This window comes from Brassica rapa, chromosome A10 (assembly GCF_000309985.2).
Source record: "Brassica rapa cultivar Chiifu-401-42 chromosome A10, CAAS_Brap_v3.01, whole genome shotgun sequence".
Classification (NCBI taxonomy): domain Eukaryota; kingdom Viridiplantae; phylum Streptophyta; class Magnoliopsida; order Brassicales; family Brassicaceae; genus Brassica; species Brassica rapa.
The window spans coordinates 1,482,763-1,497,627 of NC_024804.2; the positions used below are offsets into that span (position 1 = coordinate 1,482,763).

General features: G+C 41.3%; 2 protein-coding genes across 2 annotated transcripts; one reads left to right on the forward strand and one right to left on the reverse strand.

Annotated features, from left to right (window-relative positions):
- Positions 1 to 572: 572 nt before the first annotated feature.
- Positions 573 to 2,312, forward strand: LOC103844264 (1-aminocyclopropane-1-carboxylate oxidase homolog 6). Its single transcript, XM_009121062.3, has 3 exons — positions 573 to 1,179; positions 1,413 to 1,734; positions 1,818 to 2,312. The coding sequence occupies exons 1-3, from the start codon at positions 686 to 688 to the stop codon at positions 2,067 to 2,069; spliced, it is 1,068 nt and encodes a 355-aa protein (XP_009119310.1). The 5' UTR covers positions 573 to 685; the 3' UTR covers positions 2,070 to 2,312.
- Positions 2,313 to 2,559: 247 nt separating this feature from the next.
- Positions 2,560 to 4,990, reverse strand: LOC103844265 (RING-H2 finger protein ATL1). Its single transcript, XM_009121063.3, has one exon. The coding sequence runs from the start codon at positions 3,853 to 3,855 to the stop codon at positions 2,740 to 2,742; it is 1,116 nt and encodes a 371-aa protein (XP_009119311.1). The 5' UTR covers positions 3,856 to 4,990; the 3' UTR covers positions 2,560 to 2,739.
- Positions 4,991 to 14,865: the final 9,875 nt, after the last annotated feature.

Here is a 14,865-nt window from a genome sequence, read left to right on the forward strand (position 1 = left end):
TACTATAAACATATAATATAATGTATCTAAATCTTATAATATATATTTAAATCAACTAATTTTTATCAAAATAATATTTATATAATATGTTTTGGTTTAGATTTCATAAATTTTACGAGCTTTCTTTTAAAAACAGCTGTAAAAATCTATAATAGATAACTTCCTAAATTATTTCTAATATTTTCTCTTTCAAATTCAGAAAATGATGTGTGAACTAGATTATTAGTCAATGAAAATATTTGTGAAAAATATAATAAAACTTTCACTATGAGGAGGATTTTTTTGGATCAATATGAGGAAGATTATTCGACCCGTTCGTTTTAAGTTTTTTTTTTTAAGTTTTCCTCGTTGTGACTGTTTATGCTGACATCACGGCCAACAACATGTGCTAACGTCATCAACGGTCATTGTCGTTCCACACACCAAAAGACCAAATTTCAACCATGGAGGCTGCAATGCCTCTCTTATCTTTTCCTTTACCTCATGTTCATAACAAAGAATAGATATACCTATAAGAGATACTGCCTTAATCACTAATCGACCACAAGATCGAAAACGTAAACTACTTTTCTTGATATTCAAGTAACATCAAGATGCAGACTACGTACAGTATTCTTCTTCTTCTTCGTCCTATATATGGCGCAGCCTTTGTTAGAAATCTCGAAATAGTTTCAAAAGAACAAATATGGAGATCGACTCTTATAACGAGCGCAAAGCTTTCGACGAGACAAAAGCAGGAGTAAAAGGTCTCGTCGATGCTCACATCACTGAGGTTCCTCATATCTTCCGTCTCCCTCACGGTACCTTACCCGACAAGAAACCCTCTGTTTCTGCCTCCGCGATTCCTGTTATCGACCTTGCGGACGTCCATGTATCACGTGAAGGCATCGTTAAGAAGGTCAAAGACGCAGCGGAGACGTGGGGATTCTTCCAGGTGATCAATCATGGTGTTCCTTTAAGCGTTATCGAAGAGATCAAAGGTGGAGTTCGCAGGTTTCATGAGCAAGATCTTGAAGTTAAGAAATCTTACTTCACGCGTGACGTCACCAAGAGTGTTGTCTACAATAGTAATTTTGATCTGTACAATCCTTCTTCTCTATGTGTTAACTGGAGAGACTCCTTCGTTTGTTGTATGGCTCCTGATCCTCCAAACCCTGATGAGATCCCATTGGCTTGCAGGTATAAATATTGTTTTTCTCTTCAAACATCTTTGGAAGATATGTTGATTTTAACTAGGGCTGGATGAGATTTTGTGGATATAGATATTTATTAAAATTTTAATTTAAAATATTTATATAATTCAGAGGCCGATTTCTTTGTATATAACTTTTTCAAATTTTGGGAACTAATGTCAATATATATATATATATATATATATAATCCTGAATTTCTAACTGACATCATTGGCTTAGGGATGCTATGATCGAGTACTCCAAGCATGTGATGACCTTAGGTGGTTTTCTCTTTGAACTCTTGTCCGAATCTCTTGGTTTGCACTCGGAGATGCTTAAGAGCATGGATTGCATGAAGGGTTTGAATATGATCGGCCATTATTACCCTCCTTGTCCACAACCCGACCTAACTTTTGGCACAAGTCAGCATTCCGACAGCTCCTTCATCACCATTCTTCTTCAGGACCAAATCGGTGGTCTTCAAATTCTTCATAAGGACTCTTGGGTCGATGTCTCTCCTCTTCCTGGAGCGCTCGTCATCAACATAGGAGATTTCTTGCAGGCAACTTCATTGAATATATTATTTTTGGAACTTTTATAAATGCACTTTTGCTGAGAAACTAGGATACACCTTTTAATATGCAGATAATAACGAATGACAAGTTTAAAAGTGTGGAGCATAGGGTGCTTGCAAACAGAGCTGGACCGAGGATTTCTGTCGCGGGCTTTTTCAGCACAAATATGCTTCCCAATTCAACGGTTTACGGACCAATCAAAGAACTCCTCTCTGAAGAAAACCCTCCAAAATACAAAGACTTCACTTTAGAAGAATACACAAAGGGATATATTGAGAAAGGCCTCGACGGAACATCGCATCTATCCAGGTTCAAGATATGAAAAACACTTAAAAGAGTAAAGTCTTTTGCTAAAAAAAAAAGAGTGAGGTCTTTTGTTTGAATCAATATATATGCATATGTTGAGTTAGTACTTGCTTGTTTTCCATTTTAGCTCCTCTATAACCAAACCATTACCAAAAATAAGTAGATAATTGTGTATGTCAGCATTTATAAATTCCCACCCTTATGTATGGTGACATTTTGTATTTGATTCTACAGATATAAAATAATTGTTTGTGTATCAGGATAAAAGTTGTTACTTCAATGTTGGTGCTAAATTATCGTTGTTGTTTTTTGCAAATTTTATGAAGATTTTCTTTAAATATATGGATAGTGTTTGAAACGGTTGATGAAATAACTTAGGTCATGCTTTTTTCGGTTCCTCCTGTAGGTGTGACTTTTATTATGTTTCCTTGCTACATTTAATAATAGGAGAAAACTATTGAAACAAAAAATAATACTATTCACTTACTATTTCGAATTTTGGATGATACTATTCAAACTCATTAACTCCTTTGACTTATATAAACAATGCACACACTGATTTCTCTCCTACCTCACCCTCCAAAATAATTTGAATAAATCCACCTCTAAATATAAAAATTAATTAAAAAATTCACATAACGAGATTAAAAAAAAAAAAAAGAAAAGAGCGACATTATGGGTTTCAACTAAACAGGCAGTATTGAGGAACTTCTAGAACCTCTACTACTTCCAAAAGAGAAGAAACATCTCTTCATCACTCTGTTATTACCACCACCACCACTACCGCTACAACCTCCAACATCTCCGACCACCATTGGAAACTTCTCAGTATTCCGACCAATCACCTCTTGAAGCTCCAGATACAGCTGGCGATCCACTGAAGAATCCATCGAGATCGATCTTCTTATGGGCTGAATCTCACCGAACTGATTATCATTGCCACGAGTATTGATGCACTCGTCTCCTTTACTAATCACCTTACGAAATATTCTCTCTTTATTATGCATTGCACGATGATCGAACCTTCTAGGGGAAGGACTGATCAACACCTCGTCCGAGGTAGCTCTTTCTTCTTCCGCAAGAAAGTCTCTGTTTCTCACGCTTTGTCTGTTATCACCATTACTTGCCCCAAGCTCGATCACTAGGAAGTCATCGTCGCCTCTTACAACCTCACCGGGTTCAAGACTCCTGTTACTACGAGGAGGAGAAGGATTATCCTCTGGGGCAGAGATTAGGTCAAGAGAGAAACTTGCGTCCCAAGAAACGCTGGTTCTACACAATGGACAGTTCGCGTTGCTCTGAAGCCAAATATCGATACAATCAATGTGGAACACGTGGCAACAGTTTGGAATAATCCTCAGCTTCTCGTCTTCTTGAAACTCGTTTAAGCAAACAGAGCATTCTTGTGAGCTCTTGTTATGATCTTCACCTCCTGGAGCAACGTCTCTCTTCTTGAACTTGAAGATTGGGATAGCTCTGATGGCGGATTCGTCTAGACCTCGGTTTAGCTCGTGAGGAGTGTATATCATTAGAGGGTTCTGATCACTGCTTCGTCTGCGGCGGCGGAAGATGTCGATTTGGTGCCAGTTAAGACAGCATTTTATGACAAAGATGTAATAACTTACAAGAAGTAACGCAGTGGCTAAGATTCCGATCACTGCGACGGCGAGGATGGGGAATGTCGTGCCGGAAGAGCTTCCTCGTGGGAAAATATGGCTTGTGAAGGTAGTTGAGGGCCGTGGCGGTGGCGGCGGCGGATACGCCAGGTTGTTGAAAGGGTTGCGACGGTCCGTTAGATCCATTTGATTATAAATTTATTTTTGGAAAGATATATAAAACCAACCCTTTGGGATGTGAGGGCAATGTTGATAGAAAAAAAATCAAGAATCAAGTAATTTTTTTTATTATGAATCAAATCAAGAAGCTTGAGAGTTTGTTTGTGTGTTTATATACGTACATGCGTGTGTAAGTGAAAGACCAGAGAGTGGTAGAGAAGAAAAACAGAGATTTAAATAAATGAGGTGGAAGAGACAGAGAAGGAGTTGGTGAGATTTCAGAGGCTCTTAATATATTTATTTAAGTTATCATCATCTTTGTGAATCTTTTATTAGTTTGATTTTTCTCGATCTATGTGACTTGTTTGCTGTAAGATTTCTTTATCTAGACATTTCTTCTGTACTTTTTAGTGAGGAAATCAATAAGAAGAAAGTCTTACTTATCACAAGTGGACTCACTTAATCTACATTTTGATTATAATTTATTTGGATCTTCTTCTGATAGTGAAAGTTTTGTCTGTCCTTGTAGATTACTCAACTCATATGTGGTGATGATAAACTTCGATAATTCACTAATCTTGTGGCACCATTTTCCCAGATATCAGCATCTGTAAACTCCAGCTAACCATGCTTGTCGGTTGCTAATTAAATTGATTATTTTTTGGAATAATTATTGAGACTTTGATTAACATAATTTACATGGTTTCTATTTTTGTAAACTACCGTGAAGGCAAAAAATATAAGAATGAGAAGAAAAGTCAAATCCACCGCAAGAACTCAAAGTTTTTTGCTTTGATTTTTTTATTTCGTAATCTAATTTAGATCTATATAAACTGAGAAAAAGAAAAAAATCAAGCTTTTTTTTTTTTTTTTTTTTTTTTTTTTTTTTTTTTTTCAGAGAGAGATTGAACACGGGGGGATCAAGTTCAACAGAGAGAGAGAAAAGAGAGAGAAAGTAGATCTAACCTGGGTCCGGCGGACGGCCGGCGCGTGAGCGAGCGTGCCGTCGCCGGAGCCCTCTGTCCTTCGCCAAGATGTTCCTCCTCCGCTTCTACTGGTCTGCCTTCCCCGACCGCCTTGTTCGAGCTCTGGCTTAGTCCCCAATCGTCGTTATCATCTCGTGAAGTTCCGATAGCGACGGTGGATAACCGGCTGGAGTAACGACGCGGGCGTGTGGAGGGTCACGGCATGGTGAAGTCGGCATGTCAGTCTTTAGTTTCAATCCGGGAGATGGATGCTTATTCAGATCCGTCGCCGCCGGTCCTAGTCTCCGGGAGGTAGGGGCTTCCGCAGCTCAGCCATCGCCGGCTCTGTTTCCGGGGGGTGAAGGCTTCCATAGTCTTGCGCCGCCGGCTTTAGGTTTCTTGTCGTAAGGTAGGGTTTGTTCCCGTTTGTTGGTCTGTTTGGTTTGTGTTCCTGGTTCTTGGCTCCTGTGGTTCGCGGCTTCACTTTTCTGGATTAGATCTCGATTTAATCGATTGAACTATCCGATCTTTAGACAAGCGTGAATGGAGTGAGATGATTTGCGGTGTCGCTCTTTTGGGGAGGGTGCCTGGGGACTCGGTACGAGTTCGTTGAGTTGGTTTCTATGGAGGCTCGGCGGTATTACGAGCTCCGGTGAATCGTCGGTTACAGTGTCGCCGTTTTCGAAGCGGCGTCGATCAAGTTGCGGTGGACAGGGTGAGATCGCGTTGATGCGAACACGTGTCCGACCCCTTTCGGTTTTGGGTCGCAAGCAGGCGGTTAGGTTCTAGCTGTTTGGGCCCTAGGCCTTTTGTTTTATTTTTTGCTTTTTCTGTGGGCTTTAAGCTGTGTATTTGGTGAAAATATTGGGCCTCGGCCTGTTGAATGTTAATTTAAATTGACGGAAAAAAAAAAAAACTGAGAAAAAGAAATGACACTGGCAGACAATATAAAAAGGACAAGGTAAGGAAGACCATGTTTCCTTATTCTGTCGTGTATGTATGTATGTTTGACGAGTTTGGCTCACGACAGGTCACAGAACAGGTTCGGTGAGAAATGCAGTTTCGTGTTATATTAAAATATTGTTATCAATAATGTAACATCTCCAGCAAAATAGTAATAGTAATAATGCAAAATACAGACCCTCGGCACAATATCTCATACAATTTTTTTGACTATAGCTTCGGCTTCAGTAATGTTGTTGACACAGTTGCATTATCATATAAGTTGTGTACTTAACATCCATACCAAAAAGAAAAGGTTTAAGTTGTGTATAATCGACTTTGTTGGTGTTGTTAAAGGTGGATAATCCACTTTTTGCATGGACAGGGATATATATATTTTCGTAAGAAACTACTTTATCCGTTCACAGAAAATCTATATTTTTGAGAAAAATTTTGTTTAAAAAAGATACAAATTTTATATTGCTAATATAATTTTTGTCAACTATTAATGAAAAATTGTGAAGTTCAAGAATATTAATTGTATTTTTTAAAATTTTATTGGTTTAAAAATATAAGAAATTTAAAATTACAAAAACTATATATAGCTAAGTTTTAATATGTTTTATTAAAAAATGTGAAAATTCTAAAATATGAATTTTTTAGAAACGGAGGGACGGAGGGAGTATGTAATTATTATTTCTCAAAATTTTCTAACACTATAAAAGGATAACACTATAAAAGGAAAACGTGCCCACAACGGAGACAAAACCCTAGTCCTAGTGGAAATTAATTTTGAAATATAATTGATGATTGTTTTTTCGAAAAATAAATAATTGATGATTGTTGTCCCTTGAATAAAACTTGTTTTGATGAAGAAAACGAGACATTTTTATTAGTTGCCCTCCCGAAGAAAATCACAATTGTCAGAAAATGTAGTGGGAAATATGAAATCGCAAATCGACAAAAGATTCAGATCTATGGTTACAAATTTACAAATAGACAAATACTACCTAACATGGTGGAACTTATATTTACATTGTATTGACTTTACAAATATGATATAAGTATGTTATTTCAGTTACGAAATTGATTAGTAGGCATACGAATTTGATTTTAGCTATAGATTTAATATGCTCCATGAAACATTCTTAGTAAACTATTTTATGTGACAAGCTTTTTTTTTTTGGTAAAAATGTTAAGATTCATTACCAATTTTAAGAATTTTTGACAGAATTACTTAGGAGACAAGAAGCGGAGAATTGAAATGCAACTAAACAGAACTCTAACTAAGCTATACAGGGACAGATACAACAGACATTACTGCCCTACAGAGGACACAACAAAATCGGCACAACACGCTTGCCGCAAAAAGAGGGACCATAGTAAATACGAGAGTCTGAGCCCGGTAGAAATTAGCGTACCCGATGAGTAGAGATGTCAAATGGGCGGGTTGGGCGGGTTTGGGTGTGTCCGAATGGGTTTCATTTTTTTGCTGGATATTTTTGGTCGAAGCCCAAATAGAACCATGTCCAAATGCGACCATAACCAAATAAGACCATGATTTGTTGGGCTATCCATGGGCGGCCCATACGCCCATTTAATGTAAACAACATAATTTCAGTTTTAAAAATTTAAAGATTATTAAGTTTTCAATTTTAAAGATGTCACATACTTAAACTTTAAGTTTTAAACTTCATGTTTCAAAGTTATAAAAAATTCAAGATAAGTTTAAAAAATTCGTAATTTTGTCTGACTTGCGGAAACAGAAACAGTCGCCAGACTCGCCACCAACTTCGTTATGAACACAAATCACCGATCTATTTAACACATAAACCATAACACAATATTAGTAGATGATACGAATCAGTAGCTAATAGTGAAAACCCATAACACAAATCACGAAAAATCAAATCTTAAGAGATGATGAAATCAGAAGTTGGTGAAGAATCGAAAAAAAATTGAAGAAGAACGAAGACGAGGAAGAAGAATCGAACACGAAGAGGAAGAATCGAAGACGAGGACTCGAAGAGAAAAAATCGAAGACGATGATTCGAAGAGGAAGAATCAAACACGAAGAAAAAACACAAGAGTTAGACGGGAAGAAAAAAAAAGGTGATTTGTGTTTTCTCCCAATTTTTCAAACCCTAGACATTTAAGTTTATTGGGCCGCCCATTGTCCAAGTGGTTAAGCCCAATATTGTCCATGAATATAATTGGGTTCACCCATCTGGACAAATTTTAATTATGGTTTAATCTGGGTCTGTCCATTTTGGACCATATCGATTTGGACACGGATCACCCATTTATAGCCCGCCCATTTGACATCTCTACCGATGAACAGCTCTTTGAGATAAGGTCCAACCAAGAACAGCTTGCGTATGACCTCCTAATCTGCTTCCAACACGCACAAACAGCAAGGTCCGAGACCAGTAACACCCGTACCAGACAAAGATCGAGCTTTATTCAGAAGGAGGAGAGTCCAAGAACCGCTGCAAACCACCAACCCAGCAGCCGACTACAGGAACACCACGCCTTCAGGAACACGGGCTGGCAGGAAGCAACACCAACCCTCAACCATCAGAACCTGCAAAAGAGAAGGGACACGGTCTACCTAGTCAACCAAGAGGCCAAGCAGGTACTGGGATGACCGTAATTCCAAGCAAATCTCACACGCGGGACATAGGATCCAAAGACTCCGAAGAACCCTCATACCGACGCTTTACCCCGAAGACAGAGAACCTGCCTCGGTCTCTTTGCTGCGCCACCACTGGAGCACCACCACAAGGCGAGCAACCCAGAAGAAGCTGGAACTGAAGGCTCATAACCTCCGTAAAGGTACAAGCAAGAGAGAGAGGCTAGTGCGACTGGCGAAGAAGGAGAGAGCAGTCGCCGAAGAAGCAGACGCTACAGCCATAGACGACAGTGCGCCACACTAATCTTAGACTGCACACGCAAACCACAGAGGAAAAGATAGCCACACAACCACCTCAACTCCGTGCACGCGCCGTCGGGTCTAACCCGAAGCCTAACCTGAGCAGAAACGACCCTCACAACCACGACAAGACGCCGAGCCGTGGTGGAAAGAGACGGCTTCAACTCCAATCCACGACGAAGAGAACCTTCGGATGATAAGAACAGAGACAGAGAACAGAGGAGAGACTCGACCACGACCACACGCGCCTCCAAATCCGAAGACAAAACCAGATCTAAAAACTTGAAAAACAGATCTGGTGAAACTTCACCCTAGAAACGCCGACTACTTCAACGCACCAACCCCTTACTGGCTCGTCAGATCTCCAGAGGACAGTGGAAACCGGCGAATCCCTCTCCCCCCGGAGCAGATCGAGACCACCGCCGAGAAAAACTACCACCAGAGATCCGTACATATCGCCACAAGGGAGAAGAGAGGCTGAAGGAGCAAAGGAAAAAGGAGATAAGGAGGAGAAAGGGAGCCTCTGACGCCGGCACAACCCGACGCCGGAGCTAGCTGGAAAAAGAGATCTGGTTGTTTGTTCACATTTCAGATTTTATGCGACAAGCTTTAATTTCAAAACAAAACAAAAACATTTTTAGTAAAATTTTATTTACGGAACATATCTCTTGTATTTTAGCCTAAAAAAAAAGATGGGCAAATCTCCAAAATAGCACCTTTTTAAGTTTATATCACAAAAATAGCACTCAAAAACTAAAATGACCAAAATAGCATTTTATCTTTTGAAAAATTTAAATTTTTTTATTTTCAAAATTTGAAATCTTATCCCCAAAACCTCAATTCTCAACTCTAAACCCTAAAACCTAAACTCTAAACCCTAAACCCTAAATTCTAAACCCTAAACCCCACCCCTTGAGTGCTATTTTTGTGACTTTTGGCTTTGAGTGCTAGTTTGGGAACAAAAACTTGATTTAGTGCTATTTTGGTCTTTTTCTCAAAAAAGAAAGGGGAATTTAGTTCTCTCATCCTTCGAAAATATTTCCTGTAACTCAAGGCTTAAAAAGAGTCAAAATATTCTTTAAGATGCCGTCAGTCAAAAAAAATATTCACGGAATATAAACCCTTTGGGAACCCTAACAAAAGGATAAACATTTCATACTTGATTGTTCGACTGTAACAGCAGCAAGTAACAGTTGACTTTGACTAGAGACTGCGGTCACGAGTAGTCATCAGCACGTGCAACGTGGACACTGAGACAGGACAGCAACGCTGCAACGGTGGGGGATGGATCAGCAGCACGTGATGCTTGGTCGATCACGTGAGTGCGTCAGACCCAGTGCCGGCCCTAATCTAAAACATGTGAAGCTTGTGCTTTAGGCGCCACGGTTTATTTAACTTTTAAGGGCATTATTTTCAAAAAGTTTCTCGTAGTTTAGTGGCTTTTTCCTTGTTTATGGGTCCAAAGGGTGTCGGGTTCGAACGAAGCGCATGTAATATGTGGGCACCAATTATTTTTTGCTTTTTTTTTTTTTTTTTTTTTTTTGCTAAATATGTAAATATCATTAAATGAAAGATTAGTCCACAAGCGTAGTTAATCTATACAAATCAAACCCTGGCAAAAAGAAAGTAAAAAACAGGGGATTGATAAACTTAGGAAGAAGGAGCTCATAAGAGGTCCAAGATAGGTCCTATGAGTGAACTCAAAGGATCAGATAAGCCATCTACACATGAGGTCCTTGAAATTCTTCTTGTTCCTCTGTGCATTGATTGAGTTAATAACCTGCCTGTTGACGTCCTTAAACTCAACGAGCGGAGGAGAGAGAGACTGATTGTGCAGCATGTTGTTTCGCTGCCTCCAAACAGAATAAACCAAAGCTTGGGTTACAAGCATCTTTAAAACAGATGGTGCTCCTGCAGTAGACAAACACGTCCACTCCATAAGCTCAGACCAGGTGTTGAATGTGGGAACAGTGCACCGAAGCCTGACCCGAACCTCAGCCCATAGTATCAAGACATAGGAACAAGAAAGCATCAGGTGATCCCTTGACTCAGGGTGAGTTGAGCATATGCAGCAACTTGGAGATACCTGCATTCCCCAAGACAACAATCTATCCCGGGTTGGAAGCCGGTTTAAGTTTGTTACCCACAGATGGAAAGCATGTTTCGGTGTCGCGCCAGGGAACCAGATGCGCTTTGTCCTGCGTTGGATTGCGTCCCTAGGTCGGAGAACCTCCCAAGTCTTGGAAGAGGAGTAAGAGCTGCTGGAGACTGGTCCTGTGACCCATCTAAATGAGTCCGGTCCGAGTTCCATCGAGGGCATTGCTAGTGTGGACAGGTATGTGTGAAGAGTGACTTCGTCATCTGATCTGGGATGGGGAAGTCTCCAGCCGCTAGCGTTGCAAGCATCAGCTACAGAAGCTGCGATTGGAGTCCTGAGTCTGCGGGTTCCTGTCTGGCCAAAGACATTTATCAGTGGGCCCAGGGGGGTCCATATGTCGAACCAGAAGCTTGTGTCTTGACCATTCTTGATCTCACTGAACAAGAATCTTGATGCTAGATCTCTAAGCCGCAGAAGACAGCGCCAGCTCCAAGTTTGCGTAGGAGATTCTTGCTGAACCCAGAAGTGGTAAGATGTTCTGCAGTGGTGCATTTTATGCCAAGCCACCCAAAGGGAGTCACTTCCAGAGAAGAGGAGCCAGATAAAGCGCAAGAGAAGGGTAGTATTCCAACATCTGAAGCTTCTAAGACCAATGCCCCCTTCATCTTTGGGCAAACACACAATCTTCCAAGAGACCTTAGCTTGAGTTCGCCTATCTGTAGAACCTGACCAGAGAAATCGCGAGCATAGAGACTCGATCCTGCGAATGCAGCCTTTAGGCAGAGAGAAAGTAGAGATCCAAAAAACCACCATTCCTGTAATGACTGTCTTTAGGAGCAGCGCACGGCCCGCGAAAGACAGTGACTTAGTTGCCCAAAAGTTGAATTTGCCGTTAAGCTTATCAATTAGGGGTGAGTATTCTGAGATCTTTAACTTACGGTGCATAAGCGGGAGGCCTAAATAGCGTATAGGTAGCGAGCCAGTAGAGAAACCATAGGCGGAAAGCTCATTTGTTTCTGCCTGTGTCAAACCGGCATGAAATAACTGAGTCTTGTCTCTGTTCATATAAAGACCTGACCAGCCAGCAAAGTCTTCAAGAGTTTCATTTATACCATGGAGAGAAGAGCCACTACCGTCGAAAAAAATCATCACATCGTCTGCAAACATAAGATGTGATATTTCCAGCTCCTCGGTATGAGGATGGTAACGGATATATCCCGAGCTGTAGCGAGCTCGTAGTAGACCTGAAAATGCTTCCATAGCCAGCACGAAGAGATATGGAGAGAGGGGGTCCCCTTGCCTCAAACTTTGGGTGCTCCTGAAATATCCTCCCGTATGTCCGTTTACACAGATAGAAAAGGACGCGGTGCTAATACAAGTGTAGATCCAGTTGATAAACTTGTCCGGGACTTCTATTGCCTTCAGAGAGGCCACAACAAAATCCCATCTTATAGAATCAAAGGCCTTCTTTAAGTCTACTTTCAGCATTCCACTCGGCTCAACAGCGTTGGTATTGTAACCATGGATGATTTCCGTAGCGAGAAGTACGTTTTCAGAAAGAAGACGCCCTGGTATGAAAGCAGACTGAGAGTGTCCAACTGCCAAGCTAATGATTTGCTTCAGCCTATCAGAGAGAAGCTTTGAGATCACCTTGTAGATGGTATTCAAGCATGATATTGGCCGAAAATCCGCTGTCTTAGAGGCGTTAGGGATTTTAGGAATGAGGACCAGGTTGGTAGCGTTTAGCTGCTTCAGCAAGGATCCCGATGAGAAAAACTCTGAGACTGCTGCGATAACCTCACCTCCCACAATAGGCCAAGCACTCATAAAGAACTCAGGGGAGTAACCGTCTGGGCCACTAGCTTTATTCCGAGGCAGAGAGAAAAAAGCTGCTCTTATTTCCTCAGCCGAGAAAGGTATAACCATAGAGTTTTTCTGAACAGCTGAGCAGGTAAACTGAAATAGGCCTGAAATGTCATCTTGGGTGAACAAAGGCGGGTCAACAGATTTTCCAAGGAGATGAGAAAAATAGTCAATACAGTGATTCTGAATGTCCGCCTGAGACTCAAATCTCTGCCCAGTTGCATCCTCAAGGTAATGAATATGGTTCATGGCTTGCCTTGAGTTTGCCATACGGTGGAAGTACGGTGTATTACGGTCTCCAACTTGCAACCAGGTAACTCTAGACCGTTGATAAAAGAATGATTCCTCAGCCATGGACAGCGTTAACCACTTCTCCTGGAGATTCAGCTCTAAGGCAGCATTGACAACTGAAGGATCGTTTAAGGTGCGAACTTGAGCAATGGCTAAGGCATCTGCAGCTTCTTTGACTCTTTTTTCGATGTCAGAATAATTATTCTTGCTAAACTCTCTGATTATCTTCTTCAAACTCTTAAGCTTTTTGATCACTCTAAACATAAAATGGCCAGAGACCGGAAACGAGAACCAATGATCAGCTACAAGCGGAAGGAAGTCCTCATTTTTCAGGAGATAGTTGAAGAACCGGAAGGGTTTCTTCTGCCTTGGGTCCCCGGACTGGAGAGATAGACTCAAGGAGGCATGATCCGAGAATGCTGGCTCCCCAAAGAAAGCCAGAGATAAAGGGAAAGCCAGAAACCATTCTTCATTAACAATAATCCTGTCAAGCTTCTTTGCGATCGGCTGAAGACGTCTCTTATTCCACCAAGTATTGGAAGAGCCTCTGAAAGTTAAGTCAACGAGGCCAGACTGAATTAAGGTATCAGCGAAAAGACGAGTTGGGAGATCAACGTTGGGGCTAGTAGAAGCTGAATTTTCCTCTGGTCGCAAAACCTGATTGAAATCTCCAAGCACAGCCCACAGCTTCCCTGACAGTCGCTGATCATTTGAAAGAGTGATTAACTCATCCCAAAGGTGTTTTCGGACAGGATCATCTGTAGAAGCGTAAACAAAAGAGACAACCATAGGAGTGGTCGAGCTAGGGAGCTGAACCTCGCAGGAAATCATCTGCAAGGATTTGTGAAAAACATCCACCTTCACACTAGGATGCCACAAAATCCAAATTTTTCCTAAATCCGAGAAAGAGTAATTATTATCAAAGAACCAGCCCGGTAACACAGCGTTGACTAGCTTCTGCTGCTTCCGTTGCTGAACATGAGTTTCGATTAAACTCCCAAAAAGATAATTATTCCACCGCATGAAATACTTAAATCCGCTACGATGCGATGATTTATTGAAACCACGCACGTTCCAACAAAAAATTTCTGTACACATAAAAAATATTAGTTGGCTTTGGGACCTCTGTCCCGACCAAACCTGGTCCTGTGTCTTGTTTTCACTGGGATGTATTGTCCTTCTTCGACATCAGAGTCAGAAGAGGGAATGTCATCAGAATCGGATTCGACTTCAGAGACCGAAGTATGACCATTAGCCTTGCTTGTTCCAGCCTGATTTGCGTTACCCTTGGCTATAGCTGGAGATTTAGCAGAAGCGGTTTTATTAGGTGGGTGATCTGAGGTAGCAATTCCTTTTCCCTTATCAGGGTCTGGAGGCTGTCCTATAGAGTCATCACCGGTTAGAGAGATGTCATGGCGAGGAGGGACTGATTTTCCTCTAGGAGGATCTGCATGCTTAGAGTTGGAGGCATGACGCCTGGGACGCTTAGCCTTCTTCATGTCAGGTCCCCGAGTTCGAGTGCAAACTTCAGTGGAGTGAGAGGTTGATTTGCAGGTGGTACAAGTAATGGGAGCAGACGGGCAGCGCTTAATGCTGTGACCAATCTCCTTGCAATGGGAACAGACAGGCGGCATCCATGGACTGGAAACCGTCACTCTACTGATGTCACCAGACTCGAACTGCACATTAACCGCTTCCGGTAGAGGCTTCCTTGGGTCGATGAGGGTTAGCACTTTAGCCACTTCTAAATTTGTTTTATTTACCGTCGCAGGGTGGAGATATTTGGGATGTCCAACCAGGCCAGCAATCCTTTCTAACCCATCCTCGTTGAAGAACTGAAGGGGAACGTTCCGAAGCTCGAGCCAGATGGGAGCAGAAGAAAGGGCTGGTTTCTCAGGCAGGTTTCCAGGTTCCCAATGAGCAACAAACATTGTTTGGCCTTCGAT